Source organism: Scyliorhinus torazame, chromosome 1 (assembly GCF_047496885.1).
Source record: "Scyliorhinus torazame isolate Kashiwa2021f chromosome 1, sScyTor2.1, whole genome shotgun sequence".
NCBI classification, from domain to species: Eukaryota; Metazoa; Chordata; class Chondrichthyes; order Carcharhiniformes; family Scyliorhinidae; genus Scyliorhinus; species Scyliorhinus torazame.
Window position 1 is genome coordinate 37,815,405 of NC_092707.1, and position 20,430 is coordinate 37,835,834.

General features: G+C 44.9%; 1 protein-coding gene across 1 annotated transcript in view; it reads right to left on the reverse strand.

Annotated features, from left to right (window-relative positions):
* pole (polymerase (DNA directed), epsilon) overlaps positions 1-20,430 on the reverse strand; it is a 204,791-nt gene that overhangs the window by 48,823 nt on the left and 135,538 nt on the right. Inside the window, exons 35-38 of the mRNA XM_072487322.1 lie at positions 8,892-8,998; positions 5,676-5,852; positions 2,550-2,773; positions 365-585 (exon numbers count right to left, since the gene is read on the reverse strand). Of these exons, the coding sequence (XP_072343423.1) occupies positions 365-585; positions 2,550-2,773; positions 5,676-5,852; positions 8,892-8,998 (729 nt within the window). The remainder of the gene's footprint in view (positions 1-364; positions 586-2,549; positions 2,774-5,675; positions 5,853-8,891; positions 8,999-20,430) is intronic.

Consider the following 20,430-nt stretch of genomic DNA (forward strand, 5'->3'; position numbering starts at 1 on the left):
AGTCATTGCTACTGTTGTGATGCTACCAGTCTTTTCCTTTGTGTAGTGATTTTACTTCTGCCTGCTGTGGCTGTTGTGCAGACAACTAACCAGACAAACTAAACTGGAAAGATGATAGATGTAATCCATGTCTGCAAGTCATGTGGCTACACCAATGCATATGCAGTTTTTTTCAGTTAAAACATTTTCTGCTATTCCCCATGCTAGAATTTTTTCTCCCATTCAAATTCTTTTATTGTTCCGTGCTGTTCGAAGCAGGGAGGGAAAAATTGGTAACTATCTGTAGCTTTTTGAACAACTTAAAAGAAAAGGGTGCAGTTATCCTTGCTAAGTAATATCTGTTGTTGCATTGCTGCATACATACCTGTAGAGTAACACCCTGGATTATTAATCTCAACTGTTGACCTCTCGTCAAACTCCATCACCAGACGATTATCGTCTGCCTCTTTCCCTCCCAGATCAGGCCGAGATGTTGGGGAAAGCCACAAGAGATGGTTGTGCCGTCTAAGATGTCTGGAAAAGAAGAGATCTGATCCAAAGGTTGAGATGTCATCTGGAAGATTTCCAATGGGAATGTGGTAATATCTGAAAAGAAATTATGCATTGTGTTAAACAACATTTGTTTACTACACAGTAATTTCCTCTCTCAGTCGTCAATGCTCTTATTTTATTTTGCTTTATTAGTTCAAACTTCCTCAATGTAAGGAACAGGGGTCACACAAACATCATCATCCAAATAGCTAGAATTTGAATTGATCACATTTTGCCACCAGCAGGTAGTCGTCATCTTTGGGTATGCACAAGAAATCGGGGTGTATTTTTTCTTTTCTAATGCTTCATTTCTATTTTAAGATGTGGAGATGCCGGCGTTGGACTGGGGTGGGCACAGTAAGAAGTCTTACAACACCAGGTTAAAGTCCAAGAGGTTTGTTTGGAATCACTAGCTTTCGAAGCGCAGCTCCTTCATCAGTTTCATCTTTCAACCTCTCCACCTGTGAGATATCCCTGTACCATGCATCTCCCCAGGCAAAAGGGCCATTGAGAAGCTATCCTCAAGACTTTTGTCAATGTTATTATATAACTGGCACTTGGAGGTGTACAAGTGCAACCAAGATTATATTTTCCTCAGACTTTCTCAAAGATATGGACAAGGAGGCTAAATCTTCATGTCTATGGTCAAGGATGCCAATTCCAATAATACATGATAGGTTGCAAATGGTTTTCCCCTCCATTCTTCTCTGCGCTTTGCCTGACGGCACAAATTGGTGTGTAGTAACTTGCCCATATGGCCATTTGTTTATGCTGGCCTTGACAAAATGTCAGCAAGCCATTCCATGGAGAGGGTGCAATGGCCCATAATAATCACATCCTAATACAACATCTACACATTTGCACATCTCAAGTATCACTGGGTGGGTAAATAAGAGTGGAAACCCCATTTGATTTTCACTCCCACCCTGCACCATCCACCTCATCCCCAATCCTGAAACGCTGGGCCAAATTGTCAACTCTGCTGCAGCTGTCCTGCCTATGTTAGCACAGTGCAGAGATCTCCATTACCAGCATGGGCTTTGAACTTACCCTAGTTCCTTGCTAATTGTTAGGACATCGAGATAAAATGGGAAAATAAGAAAGCTAAAAATTGGGAATGTGTTCTGGTGGTTTATTGCTTAAAGGAAAAACAAGCTACTTTTAAAATGGAAATTGGAAAAAAAGCAGATTGGCTGAGTGGAGGAACTAGGACTTTGATATGATTAGACTAGCAACACTGTGAACAAATGTTTACCAAGGCAAGTTGGTAACAATGGGAGATGGAATGCCAAAAAATAGAGATGATAAAATAAAAGTTCAAAAGATGGGGTGGATTTCATACTTACATTCAAAAAGGTGAGCTCATGTAATAAAGGTAATTAAGAGGGACTTTGAAGAAGGTTATTTCAGATAAAGGAAAATCAAAAGGAAAAACCTGTGTATCAAAGGCATGCTCACCATATGGAAGGTAGCTGTTTTGAGACCATAGCCCACACAGCAGGAAGCTGTGTCCACTTCCAACAAACTGTGCCTGGAGAAAGCCAGCTGTCTCTTTAAATAGGAAGCAATCCCAAAAAGATATAGCTGCCTGGTGTGCTAATTATTGCTGGGTTTTGCTTATAACTTAAAAACCTATGGGATGTTATTTGGGGAGGTTTAACTCTGGGGTTAGAAAAACAGAGGGTTTGGAACTGGGTAAATTTAAAGATATTGTGAATAGTCATTAATGTAGTTAAGTATATTTTAGTTTACTATGTGTATTTTACTGTTTAATAAACATACAACAACAGAGTCTGGAACATCCTTCACTGATCTTTACATCCTTCCTCACAATATAGCAAATGCAAAATACAGTTGAGAGCAGCAAATGCAAAGCTCCCTTTGGGTTTTGGAACATCTTAGCGTTTAACATAAATGTGCTCTTAACATAAGCCATTGAAGGAGCTCGACTGAAACAAAGTAAATTTCAGATACGTTGTATGACCTATTCACTTTCAGGAACTTTTAATTTCTTCTACCTGGCCATCTCAAATGCTTTGGACAAAATGCTATCCAGGCTGAGGTAGTGTCTGATCATTCTACGAACACCATGACGCTGCCAATCCAATACACCATAGCTGATATCATCATTTACATGAACAGGCACCATCGGAAACTCATCCAGAACTGGCATTCCGTTTTTCAGCCTCTTCAGGTCCCACTTTGATTGTACAGCAATAAGAGTTGGACCTCTTTTTTCATCCTTAAAAATATAAATTAAAATCAGTCAGCTTCCTTCAATTCCTGTGCAGATTGTTGCATTAAGATTAATCTTTAATTGCCTCTTGTCCTTATTTTAGTAATGACATATAAAGATACAATAGCAGGTAACAGATTGCCAGTCTTATTCTATGATCCTGCTCTACATTTTGCAAGACACGCATCCTAGGGAAATTGCCATTAGCCCAGGATATCAACTCAGTTATCCAGGAGTAAATCTGCCTCAGAGCAGAAGGGTGGATATAGGAAAGTCTTGACTTTATTGCAGTAGCTCACAAGTTACCATACTGATCACAGGAAGTTACAAGTTTGCAATTATATTTAGAATGTATAAATATATGCACAATAGTGTGCAGCTCGAACCTATTGCAAGGCAAAAATCAAAATTAAAGTTGGTATACATCCTACAAAATTGCTCCAGAAACCTCTGTCTATCTGGTCAATTTGTAATGTTACGAAAACAAATGTAGTTAAGGGATTTATATTTGCACTGGTAAACATTAGAAATATAGTAGAGATTTAAGTGGGTTTAATTTAATGTACCTGGAAGGGTAAAATCTAAAGTTAGATTCATGCTGGATTCATGTTTGTATGTAATAATAATCTTTATTCGTGTCACAAGTAGGCTTACATTAACACTGCAATGAAGTTACTGTTAAAATCCCCTCGTCGCCACGCTCCGGCACCTGTTCAGGAACACGGGGGGAAGAATTCAGAATGTCCAATTCACCTAACAGCACATCTTTTGGGACTTGTGGGAAGAAGCCGGAGCACCCGGAAGAAACCCACGCAGACACGAGGAGAACAGACAGTGACCCAAGCCGGGAACCGAACCCGGGTCCCTGGAGCTGTGAAGCAACAGTGCTAATCACTGCTACCATGCCGCCGTGTGTGTTCGTTAAATTCCAACTGTATTTCTATTGTGGTTAGAGGGTTACGGCGTTAAGAGTAAATAAACGTGCAGTGATTGCTCAGTAACTAGAGGCCGCATAAGGTAGAAAATCTTTTAAGTTTTAGTTGGATATATTGCAGTTGAAGATACGATACCAGGGAGTGAACATCTCTCAACGGGCAGCACAAGTGGAAAGCACTATGGCTTCACAGCGCCAGGGTCCCAGGTTTGATTCCCCGCTGGGTCACTGTCTGTGCGGAGTCTGCACGTTCTCCCCGTGTCTGCGTGGGTTTCCTCCGGGTGCTCCGGTTTCCTCCCACAGTCCAAAGACGTGCAGGTTAGGTGGATTGGCCATGATAAATTGCCATTAGTGACCAAAAAGGTTAGGAGGGGTTATTGGGTTACGGGGATAGGGTGGAAGTGAGTGCTTAAGTGGGTCGGTGCAGACTCAATGGGCCGAATGGCCTCCTTCTGCACTGTATGTTCTATGTTCTAAGACAGACTGAATGGGGCAGCATGGTAGTGCGGATGTTGGCACTGATGCCTCACGACGCCAAGGACCAGGGTTCGATCCTGGCCCGGGTCACTGTCCGTGTGGAGTTTGCACATTATTCCCATGTCTACGTGGATCGATCTCACCCCCACAACCCTAAGATGTGCAGGATAGGTGAATTAGCATGTTAAATTGCCCTTAATTGGAAAAAAAAAATTGGGTACTCTAAATTTATAAAAAAATAAGAACGAAGACTGGACAGAATGGGAGCTGCAGAGAGGCAGGCTTCCCAAAGAGCCAGTTACTGTGCAGATGACCAGGGAATTGGGACATAAAGAATGTCTTAAGATGACTGAAGTTAAGAGAACAGAGACAAAGGTATTTTTCAGAAGAATTCAAGGAAGAGTAAACAAAGTGTTCTGAGTTAAAGAGACAATTCAGTAACCAGTGGGAAAGCAGACTTCAGGGGCAAATCAAAAGTTTGATGCCATTTTAATAGAGTCTGGTAATTGAGTTAAACCATTGGGATCAGTTTGTACGGCAATCTAGACAAAGAAATCCTTAAGGGTTGGTGTGAAACTCGGATACTGGATTTGCTTTTAAAAGTAGAGCTGAAGCTTTGTTTAAAAGAGTCATTTGGAAAATCTGGACTAGGTTTTGGAATGCAAACCCCTAATGGAAAGCATTATTGTGAAAGAAGATTTTAAAGCATGTTTTTGGGAGGGGAGCTTGAAAACTCATGTGACAATCATCTGGGGAGATTGAGGAGAAATCCAGACACTAACTTGGGTTCAGAATGGTGTGTGTGTGTGGGTGTGACCACTGCCAATCTGGATGCCGTGTTAACGAGCCCACTGTAGCTTAAGATGTACCTTGGAATCAGCGTTAATCTTAAAATTTGTGTGCATTTGTTAAGAGAAGGAGGAAGTAAAGGAGTATTGTATAAGCATCCTTTTTATGTTTAACAAATGATTTTTCTAGCTGTTAAAATTAATTTGCGGTCCTGTGACTCTGTTACTCCACATTTTATGAAAAAAAGGGTACGATCTTTTGAGCCAGGGCCTCAAGGGCATGGTAACACCAACTACAAATTCCATTCAAAGATGCACACCATCACTGGCTTGTAAATGTACGAATGTTTTTTCATCATTGCTGACGGCAGCGTTTCATGGGGGCGGCTCATCACCACCACTTTCTCAAGGACAATAAATAGTGAACTTGAAATCAATGCTCACTTTCTGTGAATGAGTTAAAAATAGCTTTCTACTTATTCCAGTTAAAAGATCATGCTGCAATGTCTAGCCAAATTTAATGACTGGTGCTCAGTTAAAAATAACACAAAAGAAATTGATTTAAAATGTCTGAACATGCACTCAGAATATTAATTTAAAAGAAGAAAGTGTATTTTCTGCTTTAAATAGGAAACCCCAACAGTGGGAAAGAAAACCTACTTTATAATCTGCTATTTTTTCAACACATCGCCCCAATAGAAGTTATTACCTTGTAGCTCAACAGAAGGCGTTGAATTGCTCTGTAGACTAACTTTGGGTCCTTTTCTGCCCGAACTTCAAATGTGTGCTTATCAGGTGGCAGTAGTTCTTCATTCAATTTCTCCAGCATAGCAGTGCGCTCAGCTGCGTACACGTTATTCAAGTTTGGCATCTGATTACTGCGTACCTTTGGCGAGATAAAAACAAATCTAAGGAACAGCAGCCCATGAACAAAATTGCATGCAATGTTTTAGGTTCCCAACAGTTCATGCATTTTAAACCATCAAAGTTGTTACCCAGAAATACATTTTCTGTTAAGTCAGTGATAATTAACATGAGCCAGATAACGACTATTGAGGTATAATCAAAAATAAGAAAACTTCCATCAGAGGATTGCTGAAGGATTTAAAATTAGTCAGTCACTATCTGATGTCCTCCATAACCCCAATCTATTGATTGGGTTACATAAATTGGTATAACATTCACAAATTTCAATCAAGACACATTTCCAAAATATCAACTTGCTCCCATTAAATTCTGTTAATCTAGTTGAGAATGGTACAGACTGGAGTTCTCCACCTTCAGGCACTGTGTATGATCCACCCATGGTTCCTGGGAAATTCTATGCTCAAGGTGAAAAATGCACCACAATTATACAGTACAGAAGGATTCCAATTCAGAATGTCATATCTGCGCTAGCCCTTTGAAAGAGCTACTAATCACATGTCCCTAGGTCCTAACCACTTTGCCTTTGGGAATAGCTTCTCTCCACCTACTCCAGAAAAACCCTTTATACTTTTGAACACCAACATGAAGAGAAGGCCAATTATTTTCAGAAAGCAAATGACTGCAACAAGTACTCCCTGACCAACTTCAGCATAGAAGATTTCTACGTGTCCAACAATCTTTTGCACCAATGTGACATTTTCTACACCAATAATTCTGCTGCCCCTCAAAGATATCAATTTTGTGATAATTAGCCTCAATTTAATGGAATTTTGAGCTGGGATCCAAATAGCAACTGTTTATGTTAAAACTCTAAAGCAGTTTAGTTACTTTGCTGCAATGAGAGTAGCTGAGGAGCCCAATTTGCAAGCAACCTCGATTGTCATTACAGCACAGGGTCAGATGACAGTGTTGATGCAATATTAAATCTTGAAACCGAATGGCTCCCTCCTGGCTCTCATCCCTCTCCTCCTGATTCTTGCTCCCTACCTCAATCCCACATCTCTATCTTGATGTGCCTCAGCCTTCCATAGTGGTTGTTATTTTCTTCTTATTCGTTCATGGGACGTGGGCTGTGCCAGCATTTATTGCCCACCCCTAATTGTCCTTGAGGGGGCATTTTGGAGTCAACCACATTGCTGTGGATCTGAAGCCACATGTAGACTGGACCAGGTAAGGACTTCCTTCCCTACAAGAAGGCTTCCAGCAAAGCCAAAGAGATGTTCTATCTTTAGCCTTCTAAAACCTGCTTCTTGCAGAGCTTTCTCTATCTACCACCAATTGCAATCTAATTCAGCCAAACTAAAACTTTCTTCTGTACCTTACGAGGCTCCAGGTGCTAAGCAACTACTGCTGGTTTATGTATAGCCCTCTCTAAGCACACTAGAATCACAGTTGGAATTTAAATCTACAGACAAACACCTTTGACCAGCAGGAATCTAACTATAGATTTTAACCTCCCAGGCACAGAAACATTAAATTAATCACACTTAAAACTAGACCTTATTTCTAATGTTTATCAATACAAATATAAATCCCTCAAAAATACATTTGTGTAAAACCTGCAAGCTGGTTACAAGGTGTTAGGAAAACATTGTTCCATCCAGCAGTTTCTGTCAAGCTAACTCTCAGCACAGACTGCAAGGAAAAAATTTTTGTGCCTCGAGATTACAAATTTTAAAATGTCCATTGTATTGAGACAGCAACAACTGCTGTAAACTCGAGGGAGTAGAATATCATAGAATTTACAGTGCAGAAGGAGGCCATTCGGCCCATTGAGTTTGCACCGGCTCTTGGAAAGAGCACCCTACCCAAGGTCAACACCTCCACCCTATCCCCATAACCCAGTAACCCCACCCAACACTAAGGGCAATTTTGGACACTAGGGGCAATTTATCATGGCCAATCCATGTAACCTGCACATCTTTGGACTGTGGGAGGAAACCGGAGCACCCGGAGTAAACCCACGCACACACGGGGAGGATGTGCAGACTCCGCACAGACAGTGACCCAAGCCGGAATCGAACCTGGGACCCTGGAGCTGTGAAGCAATTGTGCTATCCACAATGCTACCGTGCTGTCCACAATGCTAAGTTATTAATTTCATGGCACTGGCAAAGACACAACATCCATGGTATATTGTTTTTCTTCCTCGTGATGGAAGAGTAGCTTTACTCTGCATCTTTTGAGATTATACTCCAGAATTCTCAACCTCTTTAAAAGCAGATTTTTCTTGGTTTATGGTGCCACTGACATTAGTAGGTTTCTAGTGGTTTGAGCCAAAATAATGAATTCTGGCATATATGGAAATGGAGTCTTACCGTGTGCTCCTCAACCACGTGTACTTACCAGTTGGGACCACAATTAGCAATTAGGAAATAGTGGTCATTTTTGCTCTTGATAGCTGTCCTTACCTGAGATCAGTTAGCACTTTTTACTTGCATTTTACACATCGTGCTTCAGAAAAGCATAGTGCCCCACATCTGAAGCACAACGTGTAAAATGCAAGTGAATTTTTTTTTTTTTAAAGTGGGAAACACGATGGCAGTGGTCAGCACTACTGCATCACAGCTCCAAGGGCCCGGGTTTAATTCCAGCTTCCGGTGACTGTGTGGAGTTTGCACTTTCTCCCCGTGTCTGCATGGTTTCCTCCGGGTGCTCCGGTTTCCTCCCACGGTCCAAAGATGTGCAGGTTAAGTGAATGCTAAATTGGCCCTTAGCGTCCAAAAGGTTAGGTGGGGTCACTGGGTTATGGGGATAGGGTGGAGGTATGGGCATAAGTACGGTGCTCTTTCCAAGGGTCGAATAGCGTCCTTCTGCTCTGTAGGGATTCTATGAACACTGCAAATTCTATTCTATAAACAGCATAGAATAAAATATGGCCCACCTTTGGTCTTTATAATATATTTAAAGCAAAAACATCTTGGTTATTTTAATGGAACAAACATTCTTGATGCAGAAATCTGTAGTTATCTGGAAGGCTGATCTTAGAATTACTTACAGTGTCAAGAACAAATATGGAGGCCTTCCGTTGAGAAGGGATGAACAGGCCAAATAGAGCCTTATTTCCTTGAGCATTGTGATAGAAGTACATGTGTCGGATGCTACCTGCAGAAACAAAAGGGAACAGATTATTTTAACTGTAGCCATGATGGAATTTGTTTTTTCCCTAACCTATATATAGCTTGAATAAAATATGAGGAACTAAAGTCAATCACTAGCCCAGGCAAAGAAAGGAACTTTAAAAAACATTTTTCACAACCACAGCATGTTCCAGGCACTTCAATGGTTGCAAAATGCAGGGCTGGATTATATGTTGGGAGAGCGCTCCCCATACCTTCGCTTCAATTTTGGAAGACAGCCCACCTCTGCTTGGCGCATTTGCTCCACTTTAATTTTTGAACAATTGTCCCTCAATTTGTATGAGTCGGGACTTCCTTCTATCTCCAGCAGGAAATCCCAACTCTTTAGAGCTGTTGGCCAATTGGGGGCTAAAGGTTCAGCGCTACACAAGGATTTGTGGCTACTGCAGGAGGCCTGGGAGAAAGGGGAACTATGGATTTCCCAAACCCAATTAAGCCAGTGGCCCTCTTGGGGCTGGGTTGGCAGACAGAGGTGGGGGTATGGGCATGTCAGACAGGGCAGCGAGAGGGGGGTGGATACAAGGAGCTTAATTGCTGTTAATGGGCTTGGTTGTGCAGCCCATCATATGCCTCCCCTGCTTCCCATAAACACTGGCCTGGGTAGGTAAGCTGGCAGCAGGCATGCTGCCAAATGGTATTGAACCCTAATTTTGCATCCACCCAGCAGCTTTCCCACCCAGGATGGCCTGTAAAGTTCTGCCTGTGGTTACTATTATAATGTAGGCAAACACAGTAGCTATGTTACAGACAGCAAGGTCTCACAAATGCAAACAGCATGAGACAAGTTGACAGGTAATCATTTCTAGTGGTGCTGGTCAAGGGATAAATGTTCACCTGGACACTTGGGGGGGTTTGGATAGTGCCATGGGATTTTTTTTTTTTTTTTTTTTTTAAAACAAACATTTTATTAAGGCATTTATGATTTTATAACAACAAAAGATACAAATGCAAACATAATTCAGTAAGTAACCCCCCCCCCCAAAAAAAACCATACCCAGCCAACATGGCTTATACACACAATTCCAAAGTCCCTTCATCTCCTCTCGCTGATCCCGCCTAAACTAAACTAACTCCTCCTACTCCCCTCATTCCCAAGCCCTAGCCCCCCCCCCTAACAGTTTCGTTTTTCCCAAAGAAGTCAATAGACAGCTGACACCTCCGGACAAACCCCAACATTGATCCTCTCTGGGCGAACTTAATTTTCTCAAGCCTGAGAAACCCAGCCATGTCACTAACCCATACCTCTGATTTTTGGGGTTCCGAGTCCCTCCACGATAATAGGATCTGTCTTCGGACTACCAAGGAGGCAAAAGCCACAATGTCAGCCTCTCCCGCCCTCTGGACCCAACCTACTCTTTTGAACATGTAGAGGCAATTTAGCATAGCCAAATTCCGACACTACAAAGACCGTCATCTCTGGACTTGGCGCCACCCTCGTTTTTAGCACCGTGGACATGACACCGGCAGATCCCTGCCAGAATGCCCAAAGCTTCGGACATGTCCAAAACATGTGGACATGATTTGCAGACCCTCCCACACATCTCACACACCTGTCCTCCACCCCAAAAAACCTGCTCATCCGGGCCACTGTCATGTGTGCCCAGTGAACCACCTTGAATTGTATCAGGCTGAGCATGGCACATGATGAGGATGTGTTGACTCCAACTCAGAGCATCCTCCCGCACACCTGCCTCTAGCTCCTTACCCAGCTCACCTTTACTTGCGCTTTACCTCCACTATCTGGGTTCCCTCCCACTCCATGAGTTCTTTATAAATCTCCGAGACCTTCCCTTCCCCCACTCCCGTTTTTGAAACTACCTTATCCTGTATCCCCTGTGTGCCATAGGATCTTTAATGCCCATCTAAGAGAAGGGCCTTAATTCACTCCCTCATCAAAAAATAGCAACTTTACAGTGAAGAATTGGTACAGCATTGAAATATCAATCTATGTTACGTTCTTAAGTTTCAGGTAAGATAGGACCCACAATCTTCTGATGAGTTACAAATGAGCTTGAGCCAACATCTTAAACCAGATTAGGTTATAACTAGCTAAGGAACATATAACATTTTAACTAATGTTAATAATTTGCTTGTATTAAATATGTCTCAATGAAAAACACACAAATACAAACTTGCCTCAAGGAAATTATAAAGTTAGTTAATAGTATTTTTAAACTGCATCATTAGGTGCATCTTGTCTGGTTTTGTAATTAATTGGTTAATTTTCTATACTCAAGTTGAGATAGTAAAACAAGTCTATTTTCACTTTTGTGAACTTATAGCATATTGTTACATTTTGAGGGTGACACGGTGGCACAGTGGCTAGCACTGCTGCCTCACAGCGCCAGGGAACCAGGTTTGATTCCCACCTTGGGTGACTGTGTGGAGTTTGTGCTTTCTCCTCGTGTCTGCTTTGGTTTCCTCCGGGTGTTCCGGTTTCCTCCCACAGTCCAAAAGATGTGCAGGTTAGGTGGATTGGCTTAGGTGGATTGGCTATGCTAAATTGCCTCTGCATGTTCAAAAGAGTAGGTTGGGTTACGGGGATAGGGAGGGAGCTCTTTCGGAGGCTTGGTGCAGACTCCACGGACCGAATATCCTCCTTTTGCACTGTAGTGGGTCTATGCAATCTATTTTTAAAATGATCATCTGCAAAACCAAAATAATCAGCCAACAGTTAATGTATGTGTGAAGATATGATTCGGCATCAAATCAAATTCTACCGATTTGCTTTTGCCTCCACAACACTGCCCAATTTTTGGAAAAGTTTAAAGTTCCGAAAGAGAGAGTTTGTGTTTGGAAATTTAAGCAAAATAATAAGGACTTTGTCTCCTGGTGTTGTGCGCAAACTAACAATTACTTCTACTCTACTTTGGAAATAAACCAAAATTATTTAAGTAACCTTTATCATAACTACAGGCGAACTTTGACTGACGATACCAGGAAGGCGGTGCGCCAATTGAGGCGAGCAAGGGGGGCATTACGAGCATGGAGAGAAGGTGGGGAGTGTGTTGGCGGGTCAGCTCCGGAGGGAGGCTGCGGCAAGGGAAATTGACAGGGAAGTTGGTGGTAGCTCCAGATCAGATTAACAAACTCTTTAAGGAATTTTAGGAGAGGTTGTACAGGTCAGGGAGTGCCTCCCGAAGATGACAGGTGAAGATCAGACGGGTTTATGAGAGCGAGGCAGCTCTTCTCGAACATTAGGAGGGCATTGAATGTGGTTATGGCATCGGTGGAGGGGAAGGAAACAGGTGGTTGTAGCATTGGACGCCGAGAAAGCGTTTGACCAGGTAGAATGGGGGTACTTGATGGCAGTTGTCGAGTGGTTTGGAATTGGACCCAGATTTGTGGACTGGGTAAATCTACTATACAAGGACCTGAGGGCCAGTGTCCGCACAAATAACATCAGCTCAGATACTTCCTCTCCACCGGTGTCCTCTGACACCCCTGCTGTTTGCACTCGTGATTGAGCCTTAGGCCATCGCGTGTAGAAGTTTGGGGGTATGGAAAGTGATAGTGTGAGGGGGGCGTGGGTAGAGCAGAGGGTGTCCTTACATGTTGATGACTTGTTATTATACGTGTCGGAACCGAGTGTGTCAATAGGGGGAATACTGGAGCTGCTTCGGGTATTTGGGGCTTTCTCGGGGTACAAATTAAATCCAGACAAGAGTGAATATTTTGTGGTGTCTCGGCCAGGGGTGGGGGCAGGGGTGGGGCGACTGCCATTCCGTAGGACAGGGACTCACTTTAGATACCTGGGGGTGCTATGTAGTTACAACATTTCTAGTCTGGTGGGGAGGGTGAAAGCTGATCTGGCAAGGTGGGATGGTCTCCCTCCCCTGCCGATTTTCCTACAAAAGGCATTTTTTTTTAAAAAAAAGAGAGATTGAACGGGTGATTACCTCGTTCATATGGGGAGGGAAGGTGGCCAGAATTAAAAACGGCTTGGGGAAGGGGAAATATTTAGACACATGCAGGTTCGAGACTTTGCAGAAAGGAGATACAGAGCTTCCCTGTAGAGCCGGCTTCCACATTGCTGGAGAAGGCGCTGACGACAGGGGGACTGTTGAAAGGGGTAATCTCAGAGGTTTACGGGGCTATTTTGGAAAAGGAGAAGGCGCCACTAGAAAGGATCAAGGCAAAATGGGAGGAAGCAGTGGGAGAGGGTATGGAGATGGGGTTCTGGTGTGAGGTGCTCCGGAGGGTGAACGCCTCCACCTCATGTGCGAGGTTGGGGCTGATACAGCTGAAGGTGGTGTGTAGAGCACATTTTACAAGGGAGAGGATGAGCCGGTTGTTTGAGGGGGTAGAAGGTGTGTGTGTGTGAATGTTGTGGGGAACGTTCATATGTTTTGGTCCTGTCCAAAGCTGGAGGATTACTGGAAGGAGGTTTTTAGGATAATCTCTAAAGTGGTGCACGTGAAACTGGACCCGGGCCCTCGGGAGACCATATTCGGGTTGTCGGACCAGCTGGGGTTGGAAACGGGCGCGGAGGCAGATGTTGTAGCCTTTGCCGAAGGCGGATCCTGTTAGGGTGGTGATCACCCCTCTCCACCCTGTGCGCTGGCGTGGCGGCTGGGGGGGGGGGGGGGGGGGGGGGTCGGCTGGAATTCCTGATGCTTGAAAAGGTCAAATTTGAACTGAGGGGAAGGATGGAGGGGTTCGACAATTCATGGGCGTTATTCATTATGCACTTTCGAGAATTGGATCACATCGATCATTAGGGGAGGGAGAATGGGAGGGTTGGGGGAGGGGGATTGTATATGTTAATGGTGACAATGGGTGATTCCGGATTCCTTTTTGTCATTTGTTTATGTTAACATGCGGGTTAATGTTTGGGGGTTTGGTGGGAGGATGGGATTGTTGTTATTGATATGGGGATTGACATTGCATTCGTTACTGATTATTGTTTATTGTTGGATGTAAATTTGGGAGAAAATGTGAAAGAGGAGGAGAATAAAAATATATATTTTTTTAAACTTAAAAAAAAAGTAACGTTTATCATGATCCTGGACAAGACCCCAACAGTTGCTAGGATATCGGGCAGAAACCCTATTTTATTTGTACCACTGTGAGGAAAAAGATACTTCGCTCCAGGAGTCATCACACGCACAAATAAGGATATAGTGCATTAAAACAAATTTTATGAGTAACACAGTATTATTAACTTTATCATAAAGTCTTATAGCTTTCAATTATCAGTTAAACAATGCTTTATCAATACAATTAAACAATAATCCTTAATTGCCATCTTTATCTCCACTCAAACACCCATCTCAGTTCAAAATACACTTTTAAATATAGTTACCCAACCGAGGAATACTTGCTGTAAAGACAGGTCTTGGATAAAGAACTTTGAGAGAGCAATATCCTTCAGGACTCAGCTTGCAGATTCTTGCCCGTCTCAACTTACTGGTTAAACAGCCAGCCTTTGAAATTGCTCCTATCCTGTTCATAGACAAATCTTTAACTCACTGACTTGAGCTTAGCTGCTTCTGGTCTGACCCGTCAAATCTTTAACAATGGTTTTGAAAGAATCTGCTATTCTGCCCACAGACAGATCTAACATCACTGCATTGAGAGCACAGCTTCTCTTCTCGTCACAGCCCACTCTAAAACTGAATTTTTAACCTGCAACCTCAGCACCTGACTGCTCCAACTCCTCGCTACTCCCATCCACTACATCATCTTACGAAGCTGAACACAATGGGCAGGATTCTCCATTTCAGAAACAAAGTGTTGACACCAGAACTGAATTGGTAGACTTCTACAACAACTAAATTGGCGCCGGTCCCGGGGCAATTCAGCATCCGTTAATGGTCCATCATCATAGCCACGTGGAACATGATCAATTCCAATGAAAAACGGTGTCCAATTCACTGGGGTCGGGATTGCCACTTGAGAGGCTGACAAGCTGCAGCCGCATATTAGCTCTCCACTCCACACACACACTCATCCCAGCCAACAAGATGGCAACACAGAGAGCGGCACCACGGTTGGGGGTTGCCGAGCTGGAGATCTTGCTATATGCCATGGAGAGGTGTGACACCCTGTTCCCTCGAGTGGGAAGGATGCTGCCACCCACCCGGCAGGTGGCAGAGGCATGATCCCCACCGCCAGCAGTGCCGAAAGGAGCTGGACAGCCTCCTCAGGGCAGTCAGGGTGAGTAGACAGCATTGTGCCTCGAGCAGCAACTCTCCTCCCCCCCACCCTGCCCCCAACACCAGGAGTGCAACTGATCCCCACCTGCCAGCAATGTGCGCACTCCCCACCTGCACCACCTGCCAACACCCATGCCATCCTCCATGGCCAGGTGCCCTGGCCACGAAGGCCACCAGGTGGCCGCGTCAGACTGTCTAACACGGTGTGCTTTTTGTCCACCCCCAACCCCCCAGGAGAAGGCGACGCATGGCCGCAGGGAGAGACACCGGAGGGGGACCGCTGGATCTGTGGCCCCTCACCCGTCATGGAGCAACGATCACTGGACCTGGTCAGTGGGCTCGGAGAGAAGGCAGTCGCCGAGACAGCGGCTGGCATTGGACAACCAAGTGATACACTGCTACATTGCGGTTTCCCATGGCATGTGTGGCATGACACCATCCTACTTCCCTTCAAACCACCCAAACCCACGATCTAATCATGGGTCATATCTCGTGTCTTACAGGATCTGGCGACAAAGTGCACTCTTCTGGTGTCCCCCCGCCCACAACCAAATTCCAGCGATGAGGAGGCAGAGAGTGACAATTGCCCCCAAATGCCAGCCGGAGACACCCTGGAGCACCAGTCCAGGGACGTCACTGACCACCCGTCACAGCTGTCACCAACACCCTCCACCAGAGACACTCACCTTGGTTGGGCACTTGGCTCCTGGGGCACCACACGTGCTGTGGTACATCGAGTGGCGGTAGGAATCTCCAAGGAGGTGGACTGTCTAAGGGCGGCCCGTCCCTAGGAACTAGCTGCCGTCCAGACGGATCTCGGGTTTCTGGACAGAGCGGGCCCATCGATAATAATGGAGATGCAGACACAGAGCCAGGGACTACATGAGGTGTTGTCAACAGCCATCCAACGCCTGCAGGTGCAGTTGGAGAAGTCCAACCGCAGGGGCAGGAGGCGGTGCCGACAATGCTTTAGTGATGGAAAGGGATAGGTATATACCGCAGGGCAAGAGTTATATCTGGGGGGAAAGGTAATTATGATGCGATGAGGCAAGACTTAGGGTGCATCGGATGGAGAGGAAAACTGCAGGGGATGGGCACAATGGAAATGTGGAGCTTGTTCAAGGAGCAGCTACTGCGTGTCCTTGATAAGTATGTACCTGTCAGGCAGGGAGGGAGTGGTCGAGCAAGGGAACCGTGGTTTACTAAAGCAGTCGAAACACTTGTCAAGAGGAAGAAGGAGGCTTATGTAAAGATGAGACATGAAGGTTCAGTTAGGGCGCTCGAGAGTTACAAGTTAGCTAGGAAGGACCGAAAGAGAGAGCTAAGAAGAGCCAGGAGGGGACATGAGAAGTCTTTGGCAGGAAGGATCAAGGATAACCCTAAAGCTTTCTATAGATATGTCAGGAATAAAAGAATGACTAGGGTAAGAGTAGGGCCAGTCAAGGACAGTAGTGGGAAGTTGTGCTTGGAGTCAGAGGAGATAGGAGAGGTGCTAAATGAATATTTTTCGTCAGTATTCACACAGGAAAAAGACAATGTTGTCGAGGAGAATACGGAGATTCAGGCTACTAGACTAGAAGGGCTTGAGGTTCATAAGGAGGAGGTGTTAGCAATTCTGTAAAGTGTGAAAATAGATAAGTCCCCTGGGCCGGATGGGATTTATCCTAGGATTCTCTGGGAAGCTAGGGAGGAGATTGCTGAGCCTTTGGCTTTGATCTTTAAGTCATCTTTGTCTACAGGAATAGTGCCAGAAGACTGGAGGATAGCAAGTGTTGTCCCCTTGTTCAAGAAGGGGAGTAGAGACAACCCAGGTAACTATAGACCAGTGAGCCTTTCTTCTGTTGTGGGCAAAATCGTGGAAAGGTTTATAAGAGATAGGATGTATAATCATCTGGAAAGGAATAATTTGATTAGAGATAGTCAACACGGTTTTGTGAAGGGTAGGTCGTGCCTCACAAACCTCATTGAGTTCTTTGAGAAGGTGACCAAACAGGTGGATGAGGGTAAAACAGTTGATGTGGTGTACATGGATTTCAATAAAGCGTTTGATAAGGTTCCCAATGGTAGGCTACTGCAGAAAATACGGAGGCATGGGATTGAGTGTGATTTAGCAGTTTGGATCAGAAATTGGCTAGCTGGAAGAAGACAAAGGGTGGTGGTTGATGGGAAATGTTCAGACTGGAGTCCAGTTACTAGTGGTGTACCACAAGGATCTGTTTTGGGGCCTCTGCTGTTTTGTCATTTTTATAAATGACCTGGAGTAGGGCGTAGAAGGATGGGTGAGTAAATTTGCAGATGACACTAAAGTCGGTGGAGTTGTGGACAGTGCGGAAGGATGTTACAAGTTACAGAGGGACATAGATAAGCTGCAGCGCTGGGCTGAGAGGTGGCAAATGGAGTTTAATGCAGAAAAGTGTGAGGTGATTCATTTTGGAAGGAATAACAGGAAGACTGGGCTAATGGTAAGATTCTTGGCAGTGTGGATGAGCAGAGAGATCTCGGTGTCCATGTACATAGATCCCTGAAAGTTGCCACACAGGCTGAGAGGGTTGTTAAGAAGGTGTACGGTGTGTTAGCTTTTATTGGTAGAGGGATTGAGTTTCGGAGCCATGAGGTCATGTTGCAGCTGTACAGAACTCTGGTGCGGCCGCATTTGGAGTATTGCGTGCAATTCTGGTCGCCGCATTATAGGAAGGACGTGGAAGCATTGGAAAGGGTGCAGAGGAGATTTACCAGAATGTTGCCTGGTATGGAGGGAAGATCTTATGAGGAAAGGCTGAGGGACTTGAGGCTGTTTTTGTTAGAGAGAAGAAGGTTAAGAGGTGACTTAATTGAGGCATACAAGATGATCAGAGGATTAGATAGGGTGGACAGTGAGAGCCTTTTTCCTCGGATGATGATGTCTGGCACGAGGGGACATACCTTTAAATTGAGGAGAGATTTTAAATTGAGGAGAGATAGATATTAGACAGATGTCAGAGGTAGGTTCTTTACTCAGAGAGTAGTAAGTGCGTGGAATGCCCTGCCTGCAACAGTAGTGGACTCGCCAACACTAAGGGCATTCAAATGGTCATTGGATAGACATATGGACGATAAGGGAATAGTGTAGATGGGCTTTAGAGTGGTTTCACAGGTCGGCGCCACATCGAGGGCCGAAGGGCCTGTACTGCGCTGTAATGTTCTATGCGTGTCACTCAGGTCTGGGGCACTCTGTGTGGGCAGTGGCCAAGGTACAGGACAGGGCTGCCCTGTAACAGGCAGCTATGCACCAGGGCCACCTGGACTATGCAGCAGCACTTCAGAGCGAGGTCCCGTCACAACGGGTTATGGCTGAGGGCGTCGGCGGCATTGACCGGATGGTGGCTGACCAGCCTGTCGCGTTGGGAGACGGCATAGTCACTGACTGACGTGGCACATTCCCAGAGGGTGGTACCCCAGGGCCTGCTCTCAGTGGCGATGAGCATTGGAGACGATTAGATGCATGTACATAGATACTCAAAAGATAGGAGTAGGAAGCCTTTTGGCCCTTTGAGCCTGCTCCACATTCATCACTATCATGGCTGATCATCCAGCTCAATAGCCTAATCCTGCTTTCTCCCTATAGCCTTTGATCCCATTCTCCCCAAGTGCTATGTCTAGCCGCCTCCAGAACCAGGGGTCACAGTCTGAGGATTCAGGGTAAACCCTTTTCGGACAGATATAAGGAGACATTTCTTCACCTCAAGAATGGTGAGCCTGTGGAATTCATTATCACAGGAAGTAATTGATGCTGAAACATTGAATATATTCAAGAGGCGGCTGGATGTAGCACTTGGGGAGAATGGGATCAAAGGCGATGGGGAGAAAGCAGGATTAGGCTATTGAGTTGGATGATCAGCCATGATCGTGATGAATTGCTCCTATCTTCTACGTATGTGTGTATAGATAGAGATGCCCACACATTCATCTGTCTTATCTTCCTATTTCTGTACTCTATTTCATGTGGCATGAAAGGAATCCGGACATTACTACATTTGATCCTGCTTGCTAATTTTCCATCTAGCTCCCCAAATTCTGATCACAGGTCTACCCCCCCCCTTCCTATGCAAGTTACTGGTACCACTGCACCCCACAACCTCTGGCTGTTTACCCTGCCCCAGAAGAATATCTCACAGCCACGATAGTTTATTTGAGTTATTTCCAAATATATGCAGAAAAATAAAGACTCTGAGCCATAACATACGAACCGTGATGTAATAATATCAAGATAATAACATACCAATACCTACGAATATACAATCCCACCTACCTCCCCCGCTCTTAAATTTTTGTTCAGTATAATCCTCAAACCCCTTCACCCAAAGAAAAAAAAATAAACAACACCTTTTCCCTCCCCCGCTGACCTTTTAAAGAAATCGATAACAGCTTCCACATCATGGAGAACCCCTTGTCCATCCCTCTAATGGCGAACTCAATCATTTCTAAGTGGAGGAATTCTGCTAGGTCCTTCACCCATTACTCAATGCTTGGCAGCTCAGAGTCCCACCAACTCAGCAAGATCCTTCTCAGTGGCTAGCAGGGAGGCAAAGGCAACTGCGTCAGCTTCTTTTACACGAGAGCACCCCAATCATCAGGTACTCCAAAATTGCTATCCACAGGTTCGGTGTACCTCCATTCTCAAAACCCTTGCTAGTATCGCGGTGACCCGCCCACACCCCTCCAGAAGCCCACAGCTTTGGACATGTGGGTATGATTCATCGGAATCCAACACAGCGCACACATTGGTCATCCACCCCCGGGAAGAGCCGACTGATCCTAGCCGTCACCATATGCCTCGTCTTGCACATGACAAAGAAGCACTAACCCTGCACAGAGTCTCCTTCCAAATCCCCTCCCGCACTGCATCGGAATTGAGCAAAAAGAAGGAAGCACCAATGTATCAGGGATCCTGCCTTTCCCAATCATGTCCGATGATAGGTGCAGCCTATCTTGTAGCCCCGAAGGCCGCAACATTAGGAATGAACAAGTCTTCTTTCTGAGGAAGGCTCTAATCTGAAGGTATCTGAACCCATTTCCGTTTGGCAACTGACAAACCTCACCCAGGTCCGACAAGTCCACAAATTTCCGCCCCACAAACAGGTCCTCAAAGCACCCAATCATCACCCAGTCCCACTCCCGAAACATAACGTCTAGCCTCGCTGGGACAAATCTGTGGTTGCTGCAGATCAGTGCCCTCATGTACATGCCCTCCATCCCAAAG